We start from the raw sequence: 25,201 nt of genomic DNA on the forward strand, positions 1-25,201 counted from the left end.
TCAAACAACAGTGTTTGTCCTTGTCATTCATGACTTGAGTTGCTTCCAACGAGATGAAAGGTGAAGGCTCACAGTTGGTTAAAGTTTGTGTTTATTCTTCAGTGAGATGGTCTTCCTGTTGCTGTGCTTCATCGTGTAAAACAGTGCTGCACCAGCGTCTGTTAGAGACTGGGGGGAAGAGGAAAGTTAAGAAAAACAGGCAAAGTCTTTCATTACTAAACACTTTCATGTATAGGGACAGAACTTGATTTACCTCCGAGCCTGAAACAATCAATTTTCTCTGTGAAAACAACAGACCAAAAGAGTTTAGTGTGTTAATTTTTTCCAACTAATATAAGACACTGAAGCTGAACAAAACCCTCAAAACTCACCCTTGTGATGCTGTCTAAGTGGATGTATATTGGCTCCATGGTCTTAATCCATTCTTGGTATGTTTGATGGTCATCTGCATTGTTATTATGCTCTCTGCAAAAAGAGGCAGAGTCACTTTTACAGTACAGTATCTAGTCTAAGAAATATACCTAAAAAATAGCATGCATTCAGACACACACACTGTCGCTTTACTAAAAAGTCAAAAACAAAAGCTTAAAAAACAGGCTTAAACTTAAAATCATATGATTGAATGATTTAACCAAAAAATGAGAGTTATTGCTCATGAACCCTTCAATTAGAAAGAATATATTAACCATTAATAATTTACATTTGTTCAGATTAATCAGACATGTTTAACATTTGCTCTTTAATTAACATTTTAATGTCAACTAAAGAGCCAGACAGTTTTTTTGACTTTTGCATCAGCTTGAGTTTTGCTCTCAGTTTCTGTAATTCAAAGTATTATTGGTAATCGTCTAAATCACTTTTTTTTGTTCTCCATTTGTAATGTCACCTGCACAATAATTGAACATGTCATTTTTCCTGGTTTTTTTTCTTGAGTATATAGAAACTGTCCTCATTAAATCCATTTGTCAGACCGAAGGATTAAGTAGCTCTCATTCCACATGTTGCCCACACACAATACTGTCAGTTCGAGTTTCCTCCATCCCTCCTGTTACTCACATTGCTCTCTCAATCAGCTTCCTCTGCAGCTCCCCTTCCCTTCTGGCATCGAGGAAGCGACCTCTGACAGCCAGAGCGGCGCTGGCCTGTGACGAGTTGAGCTGAATGATGGCCAGGGAGAGAGAGGACAGGGCCGTCGAGCTGAGCAGGAGGGTCACACTTTTATCACAAGAGTGCTTCTTAACATTTACAGCTTCAACCATGCAATTATTATTACTGCGCAAATACACACAGGGGCCACTTTGGAGCTGTTTAGACGATGAATTGCGCGACCTTCATGCAGTATGAGACAGAGTTGAGAGGGTCATTTACTGTGTGACTAATTGTTAGAATGGATGAGAAATGTGATTTTCATGGTGCAATCCTTTCTGCATTATGTAAAGAGTCCTGTATCTCAGCAACAGACAATCTCCTTGGATTTTCAAATGCTTTACTTAAAGCGTCATAGAGATTGGTGTAAAATAATACATCTCAGCAATTGTTGTCCCCAGGGAGAAAACACCTCTTTGATTAAAGATGTCAGACGACAATGATTTGTTTAAGCGTACAAATAGACCAAAGGCATGCAAGTGTGTGTGTGTGTCTGTCACTGTAATTATGGCAACATCACTATCACCTGTCATCAGTAACATCTTGGCCTGTGTTGATCACTCTGAGCATCGTCTGTCCCGTCCTCTGCCTATACCTGATCTGCAGCTGGATGGCCACCCGGCTACCAGCGACCAGCGCTGACACTGAAGGGAAGCACAGAAAATCCACAATTAAGAATTAAGAGTGTTTCTGAGATAGTACATGTTGCTTTTCAGTGATGGAATTTGACAAAGTGAATTTATTCAGGTACTTTTCTACAGATTTAGTCTGCAGCGAGACACTGTCAAGCATACCAAAGTGACCCGTCGGTCATGGTAACGTAATGTAACAGTGTTTTCTCACCGCCTGCATCCTGTTCATTGGCTCCGAACTGGAAGGTGATTTCTGTATCTGGGCCCACGTTCCCCACCTCTCTGGTCCCTTTGTGTCCTGCCTCCTTCTCCCCTCTCATACACCTGGACCAAAGGAGAATGTCAGTCAATGCTCGTTAATAATGTCATTTAGAGAGCATTATTGTGGCAACTTAGACACATTAGTATTAAGGCGTATACAGAGCAGATCTTACAGTAATCGGGGCATCAGTAACGTGACAATGCAATGTGTAGCTATCATCCTGTTCTCAATCATCTGTTCGAACTCTTGGTGCAACCTCTTGGGACTGGCTATCACCACCTAGGGGACAAACGCACAGATGACAAGATCTAATGAGTGACATTCATAATGAATACAAATACTAGTCAAAATCTGACAAATGTCGACACACATCACAACACTTCTTACTTTCCCTCCAGAGCGGTCAGCGAGTCTTCCCAGCTCATCCAGCCTGCAGTCGGTTTCCTCTATGGACAGCACAGACACTGTCACACTAATGGAAGAAGGATGAACTTCATGGGAGTGATCCACTTGACTATCATATAATACGTACTGTAATATGTATTATAACACTGGTTCCATTTCTGACACCAATGAGGAGATGTTTACCAACCCCTGATTGGCAGCATAATCCCCCAGGTCCTGGTAGAATATGGTGGATGAGAGGAGAGTGCGAGCATCATTATCCTCTACTTCCAGATTCCCCAACTCTGTGTTGGCCTTTCCATCTGTACAGATAATCACCTTCGAGATCAGCAGGAATAGCGGGTCAGGTTGGTGTTGTTTTTAGACAATAGACAAATGAAAAATGACCTATGATTGTTTCGCAGTCAGAAATACTGAGTAAAGTCAACAAACAAAACTTCATATTGAAATAAAGTGAGTACAAGTGACCATCACTGTCAAGGACCTTTTCTGTTAACAAGGTTTCTGCAGCTACACAGCTGTCATAAACACTTCATGGTGTGCATGCGCTTGGCTGAAGCTGTGCAGCTAATGTTTACAGTGCTGTGAAATTATTATGTACTATAGGTAGTACATGTATAATGTAGTACATGGGCTAAGACATACAAATACACTGGTATGCGCTTGTGAATAAAACTAAACCTACTTTGGACCCCGGATGTCTGGAGGCTATCGCTATCGTCAGGAGTGCAGCAGGACCGAGAGCCGTGGTCCCACCTTCAGTTAGTCTTTTAACAAGAGAAAAATACAAATCACCACTTATTTAATTTTTATAAAACATAATAATTGGGATATAACTCAATAGGATTCATGAATGTATTGTCTTTCAATGGAATCAGGTCACAGTGGAAACATATACAGTATTGAGATATCATGAAACATTGTATGAACTGGTAGAAAAAAATGACAGAAAATCTTTATTGATAAGTGTTTTGTTCACTTATTCTGTGTAGTTAAAAAATACTGCTCTATTGTAATTATTGTGTTATTTTGTGAAAGCATGTCATCACAGTCAGTTATGGCTGGGAATTTTATGAATTCTTACTCTATAATTTCACTTGAAACTTGTTGGTCATCTTGCACTAAAGTTTAAAGGACAAAATGCTTTTTTACATGTATTTAATTCACACAGAATTCAAAAACTGGATTTAGCGTGTGGATATTCCTTACAGACAGTATCAACGTATGACATTACACATAATCGATATAGATATGATAGACCCGTGATGGAAGCTTTGGGTCATATCGCCCAACTAGATTACTAATAAAATACAAAAACACTTGTTTCTACACCTATTGCCGTTCATTCTCTTACCCCAGGACTTGTCTCTGTAGGTAAGCCTTGGTCTGTGAGAGTGGAGGTGGAGTTGGGAAATCAGCTGCCGTCTCTTTCAGAAAGTTGCAGTCAGTTAACTCATCACCGCTCAGGGAATGTGACGTGAAGTTCTCATTTCCATGCATCGTCACCTGGTAACAAAAACATTATAAGGGATGACGAAAAGCAGAACTTATATTCTATACCAGATATGAAGCTGAAAAGAAAATCAAATATGTCAGACACAAATTTAATAAAAACTGAAATAATTTACTGAAAAATTGGGAGAAATGCTAAATGTACATACAAATCTATCTTGACGATCAAGCCTCTGATGGTCATTTATGTACCTGGTTGTTGAAGGTGATGAGTCCAACTCGCATGTCCGGTCGCTGCTCACTCAGTCTCTGAACACACTGCAGCACGGCATCCTGAACAAACTGGTACGAAGACAATCGTTTATCACCAACTGCGCCAAACAGCATTTTCATTTTGAAGATTTGATTTTCAAGTGAACCAACAGTCTATTAAGAATCACAGTTCATTTTCAGTTTTAAAAGGTGAAAAGACACTTAACAAGGCAAAAAACTCACCTTGAGACGGCTTTTGTGGACCACATGTTCTCCCTCTGACACCTTTAAAACAACAAAGAGGGATCTTTTGAAACAGCACAGGATGTATTTGTGAACGCCAGCTGTCACACACGGCCTCCTGATGCCATACTAAATAGATCAGGGTCAGGTCATGTGGTTTATTACCTGGGCCGTGATGCTCATGGAGCCTGAGATGTCAATGCAGAAGAGCAGCAGTGCGTCAGCAGCACACAGGGGCATTTCATCAGCATGTAGCAAAAAGAGGTCATCCTCCTGACACTGTGGCATACTGGGAGTGCTGGTCCGCTCCCAGGGCTGACAGAAGTAACACTCAATAATGACCTGTAGTTCAACATAAGGAGAGAACATCACTGTTACTGTAAATCATGAGCAACATTAAGTCCACTGTGCCTGCAGTCTGTATCAATCACACCAACCCCAGTTATCCATAGTTTCATTATGTTGAGATCAATAAGGCTTGTTGTGTGTTTCTGAGTAGTGATTACAAGGAGATTTACAGCTATTATTCACACTTGAAATCAATGAGTCTTAACCGTGCGGCTACTTAACAGTTTCAGAATTAAGCCTCAATGAAATACAGCATGTAATCACCACATTGTTGTAGAAGGAGTCCAGCACGGCGCCGCATTTGGAGCAAAAGGTGGGTTCTCCTCGCGTGGTCTGCTCTGGAAATATGCAAACATCATTGTCATTATATGCCAATCGGACTGAAAATCGAACTTAATGGGATATACTGCAGGTTTTATGGTGATGATGAAAGTTTACTGACCTCTTTCTTCACGGAGTAATTTCTCTAAACTGACAAGGAGCACATTGGGATTCCCAGGCAGAGGCCCCTTATCTGATGATCCTGAGTTGAGAACAAGTGCAATGAAAATAAGCACTGGTGGTGTGAAACATTCAGGCTGAAAGTTATTCTTTTGATAGCGTGACAGAGACTGTTGCAATTATCTTTACTCGTAGGCGATGTGACAATTGATCTGTCCGAGAGGGATTTCCGAGATGTTGAGGGAGATGAGTTGGATGAAGGCAACAGCACCATGTAATCTGGGATTAACTTCATAAACGAAGGTCTCGGAGGAAGGGGTGGGACTGAGAGCAGAACAGAAGAAAACTGGGATGATCTGTCTATTCCTCCATACAGTCAAATAAAAATAATAATGTAAATAGAAACTAAATTAGTCCATTTACCTGATACCGGAGGCGACATTTTGCTCGTATCAACAGGCAGCTTCACCTCGCCCCCTGTGCCTTCTGGTGTGCTGTACGAGTAGTTTGGGTCCAAAGGACGTACATTTAAATCTGGCTCGTTCGGGAGGTCGTAGGTGAATGTCTGACTGTTGGTGTTGGTGTTGGAGGAGAGGAAGGGCTGGCTGTAGGGTACGGACTGGGTTTTTGCTAAAGATCTCATGTGTGGTGGAAGAAGAGCTTAGGGAAGCAGAGAGGAAGCAATGTGTTAAAGGAATGATTCACCTAAATAATATAAACTGTCCTTTATGTGCTGCAGATCAGTGGAATACATGAGAGCAGTTGACCAGTAAAAACAGTGTTTCACCACATGCAGCTCAATTCACGACTATTAATCATTATAGTGAAGGGGTAGTTCACCCAAATTATATTCTCTCTCTCGAGGGATGTGCAAATCCAAAACAGGGGATTGTTTCAAACAGATAGAACCAAACTTTCCTGATAAAATGAAGCCTCTTTTATTTGATTTGTTTCGATTCGTACATTTGTTTGGTAGCCTTCAGTGGAGTGTGGCTTAGAGGAACTGAATTACTCCCTAACGATATCAATTGATCTCAGGTATTTAAGATAATACATGGACTAATCTTGGTCAGCCATATATTTAAATGAATTGACAGTACCTGTTTTTCGAGATGTCTGTTGAGGAGGTGGACTTTTGGATGCTGCTGTCCCCGCTTTATTGTGAAATTCAGCATTTCCATAAAAGACAGTGGGGTTCACGGCCTTCTTTACTTCCTTGATCTTTTCCAACTGTTCAATGAACTTTGGGTGACTTTGGGGTGACTTTGGTAATTTGGCTTCTGCAGAGTTTGTTGGAGGGGGAGGGGGAGGAGTGCGAGGACGAGCCCAGTTACCAGGAGGAAGAAGAGCTAAAAAGATTAGAGAAAACAAAAAAATACATGTACAGTGGCTGTTAATTTGAGAACAGCTCATTGCAAGAGAAATGGGAGCACAGACAAAACAACTGGTGCAGCAATGACCTTTGTGCTGTGAATAAAATGTGACTCAGGTGGCAGATGGCTTTTACTGAGGAAAGCAGAGTATCTGAAAGGAATCTGTCCTCTAAGATAGACAGGAGAGGTTGTGAGTGTCACATTACATAATGCATAATGATACTTAACCTCCTCAGAAAGCTCTGCTAAAAGGAGTCGGCATGTACTTTTAAAAATCAGCAGTTATTTAGTAAAGTCAAGTTTTGGGAAATCATTTTCTTTCTTTTTAACTTTTACTTCAGTTTATAGATTCCTATATTTCCCAGAATCTCTCTTTGCATCCTGCGGGGAATGGACCTGACTGCTGGTGACAGTGACAGTTAAAAAGCTTTGTGTGTCTTTGCTGGATTTCTTCAAACTGGTGAGTCAAGCGCTTTGAACCTGAGACTCACGACAGCTGCCTCTATACTTCCCTTACTTCCCCAGGCCCATGCATTTCCATGAAGCTTTGCAGTCATTGCCATTCTCCACCTGTCCACCAGATGCCCCCGGAATTGACTCCCACATCTCCCTGTCATACACCAGCCCCTTTTTCAAAGTCACAAAGTCAGTGTTGCTTCCAGCCTCTTCTGCCTGTACATGAATCTCTTGAACCTGTAGATTCTCGGTTACTTCTGTTTGAACGTGCTCCACTTGACTGTCACTTTATGTGTTATCTACTTATCAGCCTAACTGATCCTGCCTGCCTGCTTGTCTGGATTTGTACCCGGCGTTATCAGCTGTAACCGTCGACTGAAAGCAGCTTGACCTTCAGAGATAACCAGTGGGGCAGGCTCACATGCGCGCACATCCACTAAACGCACGCATGGCCGGCCAAGCTACGCCGACAAAGCAAAGCTCAGATAACACACACGGGAAAGGCGTCCTCATCGGCTGAGGTACATGATCCACTGTATCTTTACATAGACAATTATGCCGCTCTTTTAAACATGTATAAGTGCTGTACATTTGATGTCTGGAAGTGTTTGAAAGAGATCACACCTGAGCGCTTCATGACATGAGGTCGTTGGTTGTCCTTTTGAGTCGCTGATGGCGGCACATAAACGAATCCACAAGCAAACTCCATTGTGAGTCTACCGGCCTATGAGAAGGAAGACATTATTCAACAAAACATCACCTATAAATCATTAAAGAGGAAACGTCTGTAAAACACAAAACACAGCCACAGTCCTCTCCAAAGTAATTACAGTACAATTTGCTCCGTTTTCAAGATGTCGACACGCCTGTAATTAAGCACCTAAAATTAAAGAAACGAAATCCACACAATGCAACCAACATTTATCTGTTGTATCGGCAATATATGATTAACCCATCTTCTAAAAACAAGCATATCTAAGTCACACTTACACATGCAGAGTCCGTTGAATGCTGTCAGGACAGTACAGCCTGAGACATGACACCTTCCCCGGGCTCTCAAATGCTTCAACTACTGTGGCGTCTTGCCATTCGCTCATTGTTATTCATTCCGTCTCAGACATCTTGTCTAACAAGTTCTTTAAGAACCTCAGTGATACTATACAGTGATGTGTGTACACAGCTGTGAGGTGGGGTGGTTAGTCAGAGAGGTATTGCATAATGCCTAACTCTAGTTAAACATTTCAAGAATGTAAGTTAAAGTGGGTGGGATAATTGAAGCTGAATTGCGAAACCAGACAATATAATGTTGATAGTAAAACTATTAATATGCCTTGCAAAGTAAAAGAATATCCTACACAGACTATACTGTAAAGCTATTTGATAGATCTTGCTTGTAAAATTAATTTCACTATGACATGCTATTTTCATGTTATTATTATTATTATTATTATTAAGTTAATAGCATCTGTATTGCAGTATAATGTCATATTGTTTTTATTTAGTTATGCTAATCCCAATGAACAAGACTTTCGTCTCCCAAATAACTTGATCACAAAAGAAACAACTAAAAGCACATTTTAAACCAACTTATTTTGTCTTTGCTGTTTTTGTTTAGTGTCTTTAAATATTTTACTCAGATTCTGTTTGATTCATGTCATTAAATGTAAATTATGTCCCATGTGCATCATCGTTTAGGCAATTCTAACTTTAACCTGCTGGTGAGTTGAATTAAAAGTCAGGGTCACAGGGGTCAAAACTAGTCATCAGGGTTCATCAGCATGCACCATGAACCTTTGATAGTTGATGGTAATTTAGTCTGAACCAAACACACTCGCACACACACACACACACACACACACACACACACACACACACACACACACACAGCGACAAAAAACACTGTCAACCAAATGGATTAGAGGAAAAACAATTACACTTTTATTTTGAAAATCAATTCCCTCGGTCAAAGGTAACTTCTATGTGTCTCTGTGTAATACTTATTAAGTACACATTAACCGGGTGTGCTCCCATCATTGTAACCAGTGCATATCTGTCTTCATTATAATGACCTAATGACTCAGACATGTTGGCAGTAAATAAATATCCTCTCTTGTTCTCTTGTGTTTCGTCTTAACGCGCACACACGCATGCAAACACGCGTACACACTCGCACACATACAGCTCCTGCGCAAACAGTACATTTGTCTTGGCTAATTCATATTGCAGAATCTCAAAACAAAGTAGTTTAGAATATTAAAACCGTAATAAATTTTACATTTCAAAGTGTCAGGGAACAGATTATATCTGTGTTACAAACTATATTATATAACAATATTTGTTATTTTTGGAAGATTTGTAACTAACTCGATGAGAAATGGATGTTTAGGACAAAGTCTATTAGACAGTATGACGTCACTCTGCAACTTCAACGTAATTTGCTGGGTAGAAGCCCTCTTTCCCTTCGCTCAGGACTCCTCGACACCAACCCTGGTCATCCTCCTCCTCGACCTTCAGGAACACTTCACCTGGGGTCACAGAAAATAGAAGTCTGTTAATCAATGTCTGTGTTTCAATAAATAGTAAGTTATGCGAGTCATGAAACGTGAAGGTGTAATATTTTGTTTACTTTGACTTTAAAGTACTACCAACCAACATTGAGGGAGTTTTTATTTTTTAACTGTTGTTAGATGTGTTTAAGCCATTGCAACAAAGCCATGAGATGTTTTTCTTATAAAGGCCACTTGGTGTCTGCTCTAGATTTCAGTAACGTTTTATTTCACAGTCAAATGTGAATATAATTACATATATATACAATGTTTAGTCTTTTAGACAGCTCACTAAATCTCAGCCACATTTGTCCCCAAAGAGAACTTCTATAAAACACAGCCACAAACAAGCCAAACATATGAGCATAATAATGTTTAAAAACAAATAATAAGGATTAATCATTTATTACTAAATATAGACTAAAGTATTACCTAACAACATTGATTATGTCCACCCAATTTTCATCCAAAATGCAAAACATGTCCAATGTTCCACTATTGTCTTGATAAGTTCGATTGACTGATCGGTTTGCTTAGCTCACCGCAGCTTGACTTAGTTAACCAGCAGTGGGTAAAAACCTTACTGAAGCCTCGCAAATGGTACTTTTGTGTTTGTTTGTTCGTTAAGATTGCAATGCTTTATGAAAGAGATACATGCACTTTCACACTTTGGGTAAAACCATCACAATAGCAGCAAAATAAAGATAAAACTTAGATTTTGATTAAGAGGAGACCAAAAAGCTGGAGTAGATGTTTGGTGTCATTGGGGAACAATTATATAATATAACCTTTTGGCGTAATGTCAGTCCGGTGGTCTGAGAGACAACTCGACTTGGGCACCTCCTCTTTGGAGGACTTTGGACCATCGTTGGTTGTTGCAGCGAGGGTGATCCTATTGACTTTTCTACAAATGCAAATGGCTGTGTGTGCACACTGGCTGGGATGCCTTTCTCGTCCAACTTACACTGACACAACGGTTGTGATTTATGACACAAATCCTATTATAGCTTTAAAACATTGAAGATAACACTACTGTCCAATACATTTATTCGAGTGTCGTCACATCACACTTTAGGTGTCACCTGCTTTAAAGGACAGCTCATCGCCCTCCTCTCCCACGTAGTCATACATAGCTCGCACCTTCACACCCCCGATCATCACACTAAGAGGAGAAGACATGAACGCTTGAACAATCAGAAATACATACACATTAACTGGAATAAATTCAAATTAGTTATCATACATTGAAAGAACTACACTAGATTACTTACGGTCGATTCTCTTTTTTTTTCTTCTGTTCTCTTTTTTTTCTATCCAGCTTTTTTACCGGTGGGACCCATTCCTGATGAAAAAGGTACAAGTTGAGTTATCAAAACTTTGGTCAAGTAAAACAGCTATGATAAATGCATTGCAAGATTGTGCAAATATTCACGCACAAATAGAAAAGTATCTTCTTTATATGTAGATTAGACAATGTGTGAGGCCATGCATTTCCTTAACTGATATATTGAAAATAAAAACAACAACACAAGAGGATTAACACAAAGCAACAACATACATTTTAAAAAATATGCCCACATTTAGTTCACGCTGTCTCTGATGTAAGACTCAAAAAAGCAAAGTATTTAGTTCTGCTTAACACTGAATTATCTTTCCATTGTTTATTGTTGTGTGCGTGTCCTGGGAGTGTTGTTCTCTTCCGTGTTGGTGTGCAACATTGTAACATACATCAATCTTTGGCCAGTCGGTGGGCATGCCAGGACCGCGGTTGTTCTTCCACCATTTAAGATCATCTTGCTCATCGATGGACATCAGAGTGTGGTGGAGCTCACTGTACACTGCCTTCACACTGATAAAAGGACACGATAAATACACGAGACACACTTGCTCTACACTAAACACTAAAAAACAGTTGACTTGCACCCAGGCCCCTTGATGGCTGCTCACCTCTCATTGTTGGTGATATCAAGATGCCTGTGGATGGAGAGGAAGGCCTGCTTCAAAAAGCTGATCCTCTTCCTCTCCTCCTCCTGCGACTCTTCAAAAATGGCTTCCATCTCCTCCATGTAGCGAGGCGTATAGGACGTCACATCCTCCAGCAGTTTCTCATAGCGGTCTCTAATCTGCAAGCGGCGCACAATAATAATTTTATGAGGAAAAGTGGATCATCTCCTGCGTTTCTTGAATGAGGATAATCTGAAATGTATAAATCATCTGCTGCCCTTTACTGTTGCTATGTTGAGCTCTGTAAACACTGAGGTCTGTAACAATAACAAGTCTCCATACAAGGGAAATGCTGGGAACAGAAACTTAAGGCTGGGGCTTGTGTTTAGAGTTGATAGTGCATTACCAGATGCAGCAGGCTAACAAATCCTTCTTGGAATGCAACGTGTTTAACGTTGTGGCATGTCATGAATCAGTAATTGGGAATTTAAATGTGCTGTGAATGAAGCCCTGCTTTAACACGCATGACTTGGAGTGCAGTGCTGCAGTGTGTTAATATCCCTCCTCACCTTTTCTTTCTCCTCTGTGACCTTCTCTCTGGCCCCTGTGATTTTCTGCTTTTTCTCTGGACTCATCTCAGAGTTTTCGTTAGCTTGTTTTTCTTTGTCCAGGGCTGTTTGCTCCCTCTGACAGGACTTGTGATATGCAACGCGGGCCTTCTCCAGCTGTTGAATACACATTCACACGCATACATAGTATTCACTTGTATGAAAATTGATGATTTGCTTTCTTGTTGAAAGCTAAATATGAAGCTATTGGCAGGGGATAGTTAGCTAGCAATGCGAGAAACAGGGGGGGAAACCGCTCGTGTGGTTTTGTCCAAAGGTAAATCAATTTAAATTAACTTTTTTGCGACTTTGTTTCTTGTGTGCTTGGTGCATGAGAGCACACCCTTCTGTTGATAGCTCATAACCACCAAAGCGACCATATGGTGGTGACAGTTGCTAATGCAACAGCATTGTCAGAAAAGCGTAGTGCCCACCCTCAAACTTAAGACAGTAAGCTGTGTCCACACTGTTGCCGTTGTCTGTACATTAAGTATTGTTTGCACCGTAATCTTCTTGCCGCCAGGCTGAGACATTTTTTAAGAGCTGTGTGGAGGATATGTGCTCTGAATTTCATGTTAAAAAACTTTTGTTGCTGTACATGGAAGTTCATTCTTGGAGTTTGACAAAAACAATTATTTTCTCTTTTTTCGGCGCATCTAGTGGTTTTCATCTGAACATGGAGTTGCAGATTGATACTGTGTGCAAACTATATTTGATAATAAAAACCATGAAATACAAAAAAAGAGTGGAGTTAAGATTTTGAGTCAAACTACCATGCCCCCCCACACCACACACACCTTCATCAGCTTTTTGGACCAAGGTTTCTGCGCACGAGAAAAACTTGTGTTGTTGTTGTGGCTCTCCTTGAACCCACAAAAGATTTGCTTTGGAAAGATCTCCTTCTGCCAGGTTTTCACGCGGCCGCCTTCCTCCACCGCGAGGGACTGAGAGATGGAGGAGTGGAGGGCGGACAAACGCTCAGTGGAGGTGAAGAAACATTGCCATGCCCTCATGAGGGAGCCATAAAGTGGCCCTGGGAAAAGAGAAAAAGACTGAGGCATAACAGAGCACAGAGTTCAGAGAACCAATAGAGAAATAATGACTCCCATTTGTAAAGTTTCAAACAAGTACAGATGCAGCCATTTAAAAAAATATCATGAGGTAACTGTAAGCTGATGTCGACTGAGACGATCAAAAAAACCTGGAGATGCATGTCCCCAGGTCTTTTTGACCTACCCATCATGCAGCTTGTCATACTTACGAGAATCCACTATGGACTTCCACTTGCTGCTCCACTGGCTGAGCTGCTGGGCGTACTGTTTTTCTACCTTTGCTCTCTCCGTGAAACAGGCCACGATGTCGTTGCAGGCCTGGAAGGATTGTTCAGTTCGGTGCACTGTACGCACATAATTCCTCGGCTGAGAGGAGGAATGGTGGTGTGTTAGAATAACAAGCCTGCAGAACTCAAGTATGCAACATTCACAAACACACATGAGCACTGATTTGGTTTAACTTGCAATTCCTTGTATCAAAGTGTTGTAAGATTGAATCATAAATATAAACCTCACCATCCAGAAGCTCTGTTTCATGGCATCCTCCGGCGGCTCTTTGGGAAGGCTCGCCATTGTCGGGAACGTGTCTGTCTCAGAAAGCAAGAGAGGTACATGAGAGAGTGGCTCGACTGGTTGAGATGCACAACGAGCAACGTAAGAGAGTTTTTATTGGCAGATAGGTGACATTGATAATCACGCAACAGGTTGGACGTCTACACGGTGTAACGTGCGGACTGACTTCCTCATAAACAGAGCCGTTCCCCCTGCATGGCAGGAAATAATTGGCGGCTGAAACCCTACAGTGTGTGTGTGTGTGTGTGTGTGTGTGTGTGTGTGTGTGTGTGTGTGTGTGTGTACTGTATGTGTTGCAGAGCTTATTGCCATAACAACGTTGATGATTCTGACGTGGTGTTATTTACACTGTACAGTGCTTGGATACATCCAAGAAGCCCCCTGCCTCAGTAAGGGGAGTGTCATGCAGTGGCAGACTGGAATTCACAGGGGTGGGACCTGCCAGTAGGAATAGAACAGCTGCTCCAGCATTCTTCCTGTTGCCTTCCCAAAATAAACAGCACGGAAAGGTCATCTTTCCCTTTGCTCTGACTAACACAAGGCCTATTAGAACCAACTGTCTCTGACTCCTCCTGCCATTCGATTCGGAGATCATGACCGCAAGAGCAAGATTTCTGCTTTGGCATACAAATGGGAAAATAGGATTTAAAAGGAATACAACTGTCGAGACATTTTCTAAAGCTAAGTCAAAGTGGCGCATTTATATATATATATTGGCGGGAGACTGAACAAAAGAAAAGAAATGCGTGTACAAACATGCAAAGGACTCAGTCACATTAGTGCCTATTTCTGTCTTTGTAACAAGTTGACACATTGCTGGCTGAGTAATATGAAAGTGACTAACCACACCTCATCACAAGACTGAGCATGGCAGAGACTTCGGCTCTTCTAGGACTTTATGTACCTTAGTTGGCTGGTGTAAATGCGTATATTATCATGTTATTCATGTTACTATGGGCTCCTGCAAGTCAAAACATGGAAGGGAGTCCCTGAAGGCTCAGCTTAAAATTTGCTTTTTTCACTTTGTTGGATTCTGTTATCAACGCAGAGGAAAAGAACAGCCATATACTCTCGCTTTACCTCACAGAAACATTCCCATCAAAGTATTTTGATGCTAAAAAAAACTCCATCCACAAGCATAAAATAAGCAAGAAGTGGCAACAGAGCAGTCATGCCTGGGAGCACTTACATTTCTCTCTGAATCACCAGTGATTACTCAAGTGACCACTTGTTACTGTAGTTCAAGGGCCGAGGATTTTCTCTCCATTTCTCTGTCCGTCTTCCCCTCTCACAGTGTGCCTCTCCTCCTCTATCTAACTCATGTTTCTCTCTCCTCTCTCACTGACCTAATTTTCCCTTGGCACTTAAAGTTACACGCACGCGTTGTTGCTCTAAAAGTGGGCGTGAGACACCGAGACAATGCATGCAAAAAAATAACCAAATCAGAGCCTTTGCATGGTAATCACTCTGCTGTTAATTGGCTTCAGGGCAAACAAAGTGGGAGGAATAAACTTACCTTTCTTGCTCTCCTCTCCTGTTAGCTGAAATATTCTTGTTTACGGTCATGAACTCTTCTTCCTCTTTCTCCTCTGTTCCCTACTTTAACCCCATCCTTTGCTTCTTTGGCTCACTGGCTTCACTCCTTATCAGGCTGTTTCGCTCTTTGACGATCACCCGCTCACTTTCTCTCCACTAGTAGAAAAACAGCTGTAAGAATCCCCCTCCTTCTCTTTTTACATGCCTGTCCCTCCCTCTGTCCCTCTCAATATGGTGCTAATGAGATGCTGAACCTTCTTTTTGACCGTTCGCTGGTCACAGAAACGTGTCAATGTGGCACAGAGTCATGTGAGCTTATTAGTGAGTGTGTGTGACAGCAGTGGGGTGGGGGATGCCCATGAACTGCCACATTAGCCCGGTGCCCCTTTGCGACCTGCCATTCTCTCCGTGGTCAGGCCTCGAAGGAGAGCATGTCAAAGACAGTATGCAGCATGTCCTCCACACACTAGTTGTGGGATTTTACTCTTCTGGATTGCAGCCAGAAGTTAAAGGAATATACACAAATTACAGTTCACATACTGCTGTCTATATCTGGTTTATATTTCTCAGTCTTTTTTTAGATTAATGCTGTATGTAATCAGTTTTCAAACAGCCATGACATGACATATTGTTACTCACTAGTGGTTGCAGGGCTGTTCATTTAGGCACCATGGAAAAAGGAGCCCTGGACAAAAATAATACCAATTAACTCAAATAATAATAATGTAATACAAAATTAAATGGAATGAGTTTAACACTAAAGAAACAACCACAAATAATAACAACAATAGAGCGTGGGTTTATTTATTTTGTCTTTAAAGACATTATATTGAGCGTCTTGCAAAAAAAACTCAAGTTAGGTTTCTACTATCGAAACAAATAGTTTTCCCTTCTAGTTCCCTTCTCACAATGTTATCCATCTATCTATCCATCTATCTATCCATCTATCTATCCATCTATCCATCTATCCATCTATCTATCCATCTATCTATCTATCTATCTATCTATCTATCTATCTATCTATCTATCTATCTGTTACAGGGACGCTTAACCGACCCTTTACAAAATGTATTTTTTCTCTTACAGTGGTTAGTCAGTCATGCAGAAAGTTTCTGCTTCATTTGATTTTCTCTTATTTTACACAAGCAGTCTTTTGAGATTTAATCCCAACAGCTGAATGGATTTGTTTTGTGTTGATCACATCATCGGAAAATTTCATTTAAAAATGGGAAGAGTAACATTAGTTTCAGTTTACGCTCCACAGACTACACTTTGAACAGCAACCACTGAAAATACGGATGGATGACAAATAAGAGGAAACACCTGATAAAATGAATGAAAAAACGTATTGAAAGCAGTTGCTTGATGATGATGATGATGATGATGATGATGATGATGATGATGATGATGATATACTGTGGTCGGCACAATCAGCATATCTCAACCCAACACGTGCGGGGGATTTTAAACCATCACCAAAACATTCCTTTTGTGTTTTTCTCTGTGGAAGTTTTCTTTCATATTGTGAAGAAAACAAGAGCAGCTCGTGGCTTCATCCTCAAAGAGATAAACAACATCTGTAATTTTGGTAACTATGAGCAGACTTCTCAGTTAGAGAGCTACAAAGTAAGGGCAACTGGCAAAAATTGGCCACCATGCTACAGACAGTCTCACACAATCTTCTTCCAAGCTGTTTTTCAAGGCATCTCTCAGTGTGCTTTATAAATGCAGCCACTGCTTGCTTTGAATTAAGCCATCTCATCTTCTCCTTCCCCGCAAGCTCTACTTGTTTGTCCTATTAGCTCACTGAGCCTAATGGAAACGTATAATCCTGGACCTGAAAACAATGTTGTGTTCAACCACCGCAGGGCGAAGACAAACTGCGGCCAAATTCCTCAATTCAAACACAGCACTTTCAATTTGATCATTATGTGAATCTGTCAGAAGAGGGAAGCCAAAGAGAAATGAGAATGACGACAGGGTCATGTTTTATTTTCGCATTTATTTCAACACCTTAGTTGTACCTCTATCATATAGTTTATCAGTATATACTTTATTTTATTTAAAGCAGAATTCTCTCTCTATATATATATACCTTTTATCTCTGCATATTTATGCTCATACTGTATGTAGTCATATTCATTATGCATTTTACTAGACCTAAAAAAACTTTTAAATCATAGTATGTAATGCTTTCTACACTACTGCTCAGTCCTTCTACTTCTCGAAATAGTCCATCATGAGATAGTAGTGACGCAACTCAGGATGATAACACAGTCATAATTTTTAACTCACATAGAAAGAATACACATTAACTCACACGTGTCAGCTTCACTGGGGTCACCACAGGGCGAGCAGTATAGAAAGCATTTACAGAAAATCAAAAATGAAACAAACAAAACAAAGCTTCAAAGAATTTCTCCACACTATTTGGAAGACGGAGATTCCTAAAATTGTTTACATACTTAATATTATTATATTTATTATACTATATTTGTATTTTATCATTGTCATCATCACCATGACATATAGATCTATAAATGATGTGTTTGCTTGACAGTTGAATTCACTGCAAGGAAATGGCTAAACTGGCACGTTTGAAAAAAAAACTCATGGCGTTCATCTTCACCTCAATGCAACATATTTAGTATTTGTTTTTAGTTTGGTATTCAGATTTTTAAATTTTTTAGTGTGTTTCTTTTTTAGTGTTAATGTGTGGAACGGGGGAAACACCGGGATTGTCAACTAGTGAGAAAAAAAACAATATTTTCTGACCATTATAAATATGTTTTGGAAAAGGCATAAGAAAGAGAAAGCCGTCGGTCAGTGAAAGCATTTGGCTGACGAACACTCACGCACTAAATAAGACACACAGACTCACAGAGACTGAAGGTTGAGGTTCAGGTAGACCGAGAAGCAGTAAAAAGCCCTTATTGATCACTGCACCTGCTGTGTGAGAGAGAGCGGTCAACATTATGGCATCGAAGAGGACGGAGGCATCCCTTGACCTGTGCTATGGCAATAAACACCAGTAAAGTAAAAACAAAAAAAAAAGACGATTTGCAGTTAAAAATGTCATGCAAATCCTTTTCAATTCCGCTTCTGTATATTCCATCTCCTTTTGACAGAATAATCAGGAAAATCATAAAAGGTCATTTCACAACAATATAATCTCAATACTTATACGTCCTCATTATGCACAACTTCAATTCAACAGTTATAAATACCCTGACCAGTTTGAAATTAATGATTGCGATCAGCACTTTGTACAAAACATATGGTTTTACTATAGTAGTGAATCCCGTTTAACATGTAAGATATATTTAGTGCTCGCAAAGAACATACATACAAAGCTTATTGGGGCATCCTTTGGGGGTATAATGGCAAATATATAAAAAGAATACTATTATTGTCTACCATTTTATCTATCATCATTTACAAACAAATCTCTCATGTTCTGACTTTGGCTCCTGTAGTCACAGCCAGCGATTTGATACTCTGATCTGCTTCAAGCTTCAGTTCTGATGTTAGGTTGTCCTGTTTTACTCAGAGTTTCTGGCTCAGCCACAGTCAGTAACATTTCATTGGGGTTTACCCTTGAACCAGTAACTTTTACATTTTTCTTTCAACTCAGACCGAATTTTTGTCAATGCTGATAAACAGCAGATGGTGTGAGAATCCATCTGTCAGTGTGTGTGAGAATATGTGTGTGTGTGTGTGTGTGTGTGTGTGTGTGTGTGTGTGTGTGTGTGTGTGTGTGTGTGTGTGTGTGTGTGTGTGTGTGTGTGTGTGCATGTGTGTGAATATGTGTTTGTCTTTTACAGCGCAAAATGGTGTGTTAATTAAATGCCTGTCCATCAAAAGTTTTAAAGTATATTTTCAGATGAAGAGTGTCATTTTCATATGATATTCTTAACTCCCTCATACCCATTTTTGACCAATAGTCATTCCAGAAATTTTAATAGTATTTTATAAATGTGGAGAAAATCTAAAAGAAAACTCTCCCGACACATCCAACCCTTCTTAGTCTGAGTTCAACACAACTTGTCGATGTCCACTGTTGTTCGCTTGCACATCTTCTGTTATTGTCCATCTTTGTCAATCAGTTTCTCTCCCTTTCTTTCATCTTTGAATCACTCAATCACTCTCTCAGTCTGTGTCTTGGGGAGAAGTAGTGTCATGCAAGGGAGAGGAGAGCCGCCTGGGGAGAGAAGGAGGGCAAATCAATAAGAATAAAAATGAGTGGAAATGAAATAAACGCGGAGCAAACTAAATAGGGTTTATAACATTTGAAAATAAAGAGAAAAAGGGTCAGAGGGAAGATGAGATAACTTATCAAATCATATGCATCTGACGAAGAAAGGGGATGGCCCAGCTAACTTCAGTCCTTCACATCCAGTGCTTCCATTTTTGACCTTTGACCCCAATGTGATCCAGAGTCTATTAGTCCTCCCTCACCTGTCAGTGAGTTTCTTCAGTGCCCTCTCGATGTTCATTCTGTGTCCTACACGAGTCACTCCAAGGTCCAGGAAATCATCCTTGGTGAGCGAAGGCAGATGCGATCCATCTATCTCATTGTCTATAAAACGCTCTCTGTGTTCCCCCAGGTTTAGGTAAGCCAGCCAGTCGGCCACATCGTACTTGGTCCAGTAGGGCAGGGGCTTGACGGCAAAGGGTTTAGATGGCGGAGGAGGGGTAAGATGGGGATAATTGAGGCAGGATGGGCTGGATGGTAAATGTATGGGAGAGGAGGCTCCAGAGAGAAAATGGGTGGGGGAGAGAGAGCGTGAGACGAGTAGGGGGTTCGCACTTGGCACACCAGATGGGGAGAACAGTGCAGGAGCTGAAGTCATATAGGTATCTCCTAGAGGCATTCCAGGCGAAGGAGGAGTGAGGGGCCCGGGGAAGTCAAAGGGGTTGTTATAGACAGGAGTAATGGGCAGTATGGGGAGAGAGGAAGGCCTGGGAGGAGTGGGGTTTGACTGTTCAGTGCTATAGATAAGAGGACTGGGAGCTCGCCGTCGTGAGACTGAAGACCGCATCTCCTTAGTGGGACTGCACTGAAAATCAAAAGTCTGCCTGCGCGACTTGGAACGATGCTTCGGCGACGTTGGATATGGACAGTAGGTCGGGGAATGGGGAGGGTGTGCATGAACTGGGGAAGTAGGCATCTGTGGAGACGGGGAGCGGGTCCAGTTGCGCTGAATTGGTACTTGAGCAGATGGGGAAACAGAAGGAGTAGCCGACAGATTTGGTGTCAGGATCTGACAATGCTGTGGAGAGGAGGTCGGTAATGGCGAGGTGGAATGGCCAGAAGGGGGACTATGAAAAGCATCAGTGAAATCTGCTGAATACCTGAGAGACAGACAAACAACAAACTTCAGTTAAAATAAGCACATATGAAAACCTTCATGTTAATATCAAAAGCAGGTTGATGAAAACATACAAACCTATGCATGGCGGGTGACTTTGGAGTGTGGCTCCAGTCATCCATGCTCTTCATGCTACTCATATTTTGTAGCTTAGAACTGAGCTCATTGATGATGCTCGCCTTCACGCCAGAAAGAGGTGAGTGAAGTCTGCGCCCGTCCAAAATGATACCACCTCTCTGTATACCGTCCCCACTTTGCTCATGCCCCCCAACCTCAACCCAGTTCACCGACCGAGGGTCTATTTGCCTCTCCAAGCAGGCAGCCAGAGTGGTGTTAAAGCCATCCTCCATTTTGGATCGACTCAGCTTGCGTTTCCTTTCATCTTCGAAAGCTTCATCTAACCTGACATCGTCTGGGTTGCTGTGTCTGTGCAACTGCAAAGGAGCAGGGTTGGTGCTATTCTGCCTACGTAGTGCAACAGGCGGGCACCTCCCTCCTCCATCCTTGTAATGAGTCATCCTTGGAAACACAGGGTTTGCCAGTTTGGTGCTGTGCAACTCAAATGTTTGCCCACCTGAGTAGGTTGTGCAGGGATCCTGATGCTCACCTCCTCTCTCTCCCTCTCCTCCTCGCCCATCTCCTACAACCCCTCCCCTTTCCCCTCTTAGCCCACTCAATCCTAGCATTTCTAAATGGTGGTCACTACTGCTGTGACTGTCCAGCTCTTCAATCCCGGAATCGACCACGGAATCTTGCCAGTCTCCGCTCTTCGGCATAACAGTAGGTTGATGTGTATGGTCAGCGGCTTTGCCCCCCGGTGAGGTTGTAGTGTTGGCGGCTGCAGTGGCTGTCATGGTGGTGGTAGCATAGGTCATGGTGGCTGTGAGAGCTGCTGTGCCTCTATCCTGAGCCAGGACCGAGGGGTCGTCAGAGCTGCTGTAATAGACGTGAGCGTGAGACATGGGCTGGGGTCTGTGTAGTGAAGTGGCTGGCAAAGGCGCAGCGATACTGGTAGTGGCAGGCGGAGGGGGAAATATCTGTGGGGACGAATAAGATGGAGAGAGAGCCGACTGTGTAAGGTTGGCCACCTCACTGTCGTAGGATGTAAGGCTAGAGGCAGCTGAGTCCCCACCTTGTGAGGAGGGTTGGTGAGCATTTGAAGGCTTGCTAGATGGAAGAGGGGGTGGGAGTGGTGGTGCAACAGCAGCAGAGTGTTGACTCCGGTGTTGATGCTGCTGAGGATACTCCTGGACTCTCTCCTTTTTACCATTAGCAAACTCTATAGGAGGGGGCAGGGGATCTGCAAAGACAAACTCATCATCTGCATCTATTGAGGGAGCTGGTGGAGGGAGAACCATCAGTCCGAGACTTCCACCTACTCCTGCTCTTGCTCCTCCCATAGTTTCATGCGTTTGTGTTGGGGCTGTGGGAACAGTATACTGAGGGATGTAGCTGGAGTTGGGAGCGCTATCCATCAGCAGAAATGAAGGTCTTCGGGGTGCAGGTTGAACTGGCGGTGAGGGAGGCTGTATGGGGGGAGCAGGTCTGCTGTCATACACCTCCTTTTCTCGTTCTCTTTCCCTGGGGCTCTGTGGGTGATACTGGGTTGAACACTGACTGGTTCGGTCCTCTGAGAAGCGAACTCTGAGACCCTCCCTTGGTGCTCCCTCCTTTTCTCTCTCCATCCTCTCCCCACCTCCTCCTCCCAAACGTAATATCCTTGGTGACTGTGGCCGGCTCATAGATGCAGGCGAGGTTGTGGCGGTGGCGGTGGGGGAGTTTAGGTGGACAGATACAGGGGAAGTGTAGGCCGATTGTGTAGGGGTTGCAAATAGGGAAGTAGTTGGGGTCTGAACAGGGGTAGGGAACGCTCCTACTGTGGACAGCTGCCGACCAAAGTGTCGCTCCTCTCTGCGTGTCCTGCGGTCATCTTTTAGGGCCCTTTCTCTTGCAGCCAGAGCCAGGCCAAGTGGGGATGATGGATCCAGAACTTTCCCTGTAAGTGGGTGGATAAAAGTCGTAGTAGTCTGTGTGCCATACATTGAGGGAGCTGACTTAGGCTGGCCATCCTGACCAAGCACAGGTGAAGAATACTCAGGTAGGCCAAAGGCTGGGGGCATGCTGCTGGAATAGTGGACATAACTGTCTCCCGAAAACATACCCTCATCTATAGACTTGGAGGGCCGTAGACGAGGGGTGGGCACTTCCATTTGTATGCCCTGTAAAGGCTGAATTCTTGCCCCGAGTACTCCTCCCTCCCCTGCTCCTCCACCTGCCTCCCCTTGAATGTCCTCCTCAGATGATAGGAAGAAAGAAGCACTCTTTCTTCTCATATCTCGGAAACGTTCTCTTTCCCTGCGTGCACCTCCTCCTCTGAAGGCCGTACCGTATGTTGACGTGTAGTCCAAGTTTTCCAAGTTTTGCTGTGAGGAAACAGATGGGGCAACAGTTGATGAAGGCAAGGAAGTGGGCGCAGTGGGCTGAGGTGGCAAAGTGGTGAGTGGTGAGGGTAGACTGGTGTTGGGGCTGTCTGAGGTTGTATCTGCTGAGGTGTGGTCTTCAACATCCTGGGGGGGCTCAGCTTCCATACTGCTACCCTGGCTGCTTCGTCCGCTGCTGCTGGTGGAAGGTGCCTTGACAATGATGGTGGGGATGGGGATGGAGCTTTTCTCTTTGGCTGCACCTCCTTTTCCTCGGTGCTGTCTCAGTCCATCCTCCACCTTCGACTGTTTCATCAGAGCTCCTCGACCACCCCTCCTGGTTGTCCCCCTGCTAACACCCCCAACCTGATCTCGGTTGGCCATGTGTGAGTGATGTTGCGGTGCTTGTGGGGCTTTTGGCTTAGCACTTGTCGGCGGTGTAGCACTACTGTATCCTCTTCTTAACCCTCCCATTTTGCCACCACCTCTCTTGGGAGCCTCCGGCTCTCTGGCACACAGTCCTTCCGATTGTCGGCGGAGGGTGGGAGCCATCACCTGCTGGTTCATCCCACCAGGCCCTCCCCTCTCCCAGCCTGCTTGTGTAGCATTCCCTGACTGTGATTGGAGCTGGTAGTGGCCTTGAGATACAGGGGGTATGGGCATAGCAGGCCCTCTCCCCGGATGAGGGCCTGCTGATAAAGGTGGTTCTGGGGCAGATGTGTTAGGGGGTGGGGGTATTTCTTCTGGTCCTGGCACTGATAGGCTTCGAGCCAGTTTCATAGCGGGTGGATGTAGATACTGTCTTTCCTCTTCTGTTACACCTGAGAACAAGAAAACAGGTGTTTATAAAAAATAAAAAGAATAAAAACTATTGAGCATGCAGAAATATTTCCATGATGATCGCTATTACCAATAGATTTTTGACGTATCATGACTGCATGCTGAGTGTGGCCGGGTTGAAAATGAGCTTGATTGTAGCCAAAACCTGGTCCGGGCTGCACCATACTCCCTGATGACTGATGCTCATAGGGTTGCTTCAATTGTCGAAACACATTTTGAAAAGGGAGCAACAGAGAATTTGAAAAGAAGAAGAGGAAACATGAATAACACATTATCAAATCAAACTGTTGTTGCCTGTTAACCTGATATTGATATACAGTATAATGCAATAGAGAATATAATATAGAAGAACCGGTCAGTCTGAGTATTAGAATGGAAAGACACAAACTGACTCACACTGTTGGTGTGGTTGGTCCATTGTCAATCAATTTCTGTAAAGTGCAGTGAGCGCAGAAGAACATACACAGCTATAAAAGAGAGCTGTAGACCGAGCTGCTTTAAGGATGGAAAACCTTTTCTAGCATTAGTCACTTCCATGACTAAATATCTGCTTTAACCTAAATCAGAGGAGAAGCTTGGTTGTATGTGAATGCGGTAAGGAAGAGAACGGGACACAGATTCATAACTGTACATGATTTAATATTTTGTAGATATGGAAATTGAGTAAAAAAAAACAGCAGGACCAAAAATTATGGAAACAACCAAAACTAGAACAATCTCCATTAAATTATCAGCAACAGTACCTCATTGGAGACGTTGGGAACAATACTCTTGCTCCGGTCCCTCTTGCCTCCATGACCCCTCTGGCCCTGGTTGTCTGGTGTAATAGTGTGTTGGGCAGCAGCCAAGATTTCATCCAGTTTATCTAAAACAAAGATCAAGCAGGGGCAGGGCAGGAAAGAAATGTAGAGAGAAAGTGAGAGGGAACATAAAATAGAGGCAGAAACAGGAAAAGAAGGATTCCCTCCCGCCCCCTCAAGGTTTAAACCCTTTTACAGTATGACAAGAGCGGTGAGAGTGATTTTTTACTTAGTGCCATCTGATAGACGGTCCTCTTCTTATCAGGACCAAGAGAGGAATCATATTCTGAAAAAGGAGGGGGAGAAAGGAGCATCAAACAGGCTAACTTTTAATTAAAGCTCAGGGGCTGATAGGGGTAATGATAAAGGCTGATATTCACCTGCTTTCTTTTTCCATGGAGACGCAGCTGTAGCATGCATAATTTGGGAAACATAAATTAGGTGTGACTAGAACTGCTGTGTAGTCATGTGTATTAGGCAGATGACATAGCTGGATGAAA

The 25,201-nt window shown here is 42.6% G+C and overlaps 3 protein-coding genes across 4 annotated transcripts in view; all 3 read right to left on the reverse strand.

Moving 5' to 3' along the window:
* Nucleotides 1-78: 78 nt before the first annotated feature.
* LOC137789951 (circularly permutated Ras protein 1-like) lies at nucleotides 79-7,719 on the reverse strand. Its single transcript, XM_068583839.1, has 20 exons — nucleotides 7,635-7,719; nucleotides 6,282-6,530; nucleotides 5,605-5,841; nucleotides 5,371-5,505; nucleotides 5,183-5,263; nucleotides 5,008-5,078; nucleotides 4,558-4,734; nucleotides 4,393-4,434; nucleotides 4,150-4,239; nucleotides 3,800-3,951; nucleotides 3,131-3,212; nucleotides 2,633-2,763; nucleotides 2,428-2,512; nucleotides 2,213-2,319; nucleotides 1,990-2,102; nucleotides 1,673-1,790; nucleotides 1,057-1,197; nucleotides 372-465; nucleotides 254-280; nucleotides 79-168 (listed from the first exon to the last, which is right to left on the reverse strand). The coding sequence occupies exons 1-20, from the start codon at nucleotides 7,717-7,719 to the stop codon at nucleotides 79-81; spliced, it is 2,307 nt and encodes a 768-aa protein (XP_068439940.1).
* Nucleotides 7,720-8,925: 1,206 nt separating this feature from the next.
* LOC137790006 (protein kinase C and casein kinase substrate in neurons protein 1-like) lies at nucleotides 8,926-15,479 on the reverse strand. 2 transcript variants are annotated; one of them, XM_068583924.1, is made up of 10 exons: nucleotides 15,250-15,479; nucleotides 13,677-13,747; nucleotides 13,370-13,526; nucleotides 12,906-13,141; nucleotides 12,070-12,225; nucleotides 11,504-11,679; nucleotides 11,285-11,405; nucleotides 10,828-10,898; nucleotides 10,639-10,718; nucleotides 8,926-9,535 (listed from the first exon to the last, which is right to left on the reverse strand). In XM_068583924.1, the coding sequence occupies exons 2-10, from the start codon at nucleotides 13,731-13,733 to the stop codon at nucleotides 9,423-9,425; spliced, it is 1,167 nt and encodes a 388-aa protein (XP_068440025.1). In that variant the 5' UTR covers nucleotides 13,734-13,747; nucleotides 15,250-15,479; the 3' UTR covers nucleotides 8,926-9,422. The 2 variants fall into 2 exon arrangements, with proteins under 2 accessions (XP_068440025.1, XP_068440024.1); XM_068583923.1 differs by lacking the exon at nucleotides 15,250-15,479 and adding an exon at nucleotides 14,923-15,055.
* Nucleotides 15,480-17,261: 1,782 nt separating this feature from the next.
* The window catches only part of LOC137789232 (SH3 and multiple ankyrin repeat domains protein 1-like), a 36,308-nt gene continuing 28,368 nt past the window's right edge, over nucleotides 17,262-25,201 (reverse strand). Inside the window, exons 22-28 of the mRNA XM_068582577.1 lie at nucleotides 25,082-25,108; nucleotides 24,931-24,987; nucleotides 24,645-24,766; nucleotides 23,972-24,095; nucleotides 20,720-23,882; nucleotides 19,728-20,624; nucleotides 17,262-19,470 (exon numbers count right to left, since the gene is read on the reverse strand). Of these exons, the coding sequence (XP_068438678.1) occupies nucleotides 19,419-19,470; nucleotides 19,728-20,624; nucleotides 20,720-23,882; nucleotides 23,972-24,095; nucleotides 24,645-24,766; nucleotides 24,931-24,987; nucleotides 25,082-25,108 (4,442 nt within the window). The 3' untranslated portion in view covers nucleotides 17,262-19,418. The remainder of the gene's footprint in view (nucleotides 19,471-19,727; nucleotides 20,625-20,719; nucleotides 23,883-23,971; nucleotides 24,096-24,644; nucleotides 24,767-24,930; nucleotides 24,988-25,081; nucleotides 25,109-25,201) is intronic.

Source organism: Clinocottus analis, unplaced genomic scaffold, assembly GCF_023055335.1.
Source record: "Clinocottus analis isolate CAN_PGR_092001 unplaced genomic scaffold, fCliAna1.0.p SCAF_19, whole genome shotgun sequence".
Lineage (NCBI taxonomy): Eukaryota > Metazoa > Chordata > Actinopteri > Perciformes > Cottidae > Clinocottus > Clinocottus analis.

Coding starts and splice junctions, on each gene's coding strand:
- LOC137789951 (XM_068583839.1), bottom strand. CDS start 7,719: ATGGAGTTTGCTTGTGGATTCGTTTATGTGCCGCCATCAGCGACTCAA. Junction 4,735..5,007: donor TGGACTCCTTCTACAACAAT/GTGGTGATTACA, acceptor GTTGAACTACAG/GTCATTATTGAGTGTTACTT. Junction 466..1,056: donor AAGCTGATTGAGAGAGCAAT/GTGAGTAACAGG, acceptor CTCTTTTTGCAG/AGAGCATAATAACAATGCAG.
- LOC137790006 (XM_068583924.1), bottom strand. CDS start 13,733: ATGGCGAGCCTTCCCAAAGAGCCGCCGGAGGATGCCATGAAACAGAGC. Junction 13,527..13,676: donor TGAAACAGAGCTTCTGGATG/GTGAGGTTTATA, acceptor TCCTCCTCTCAG/CCGAGGAATTATGTGCGTAC. Junction 10,899..11,284: donor CCGACTGGCCAAAGATTGAT/GTATGTTACAAT, acceptor CTTTTTCATCAG/GAATGGGTCCCACCGGTAAA.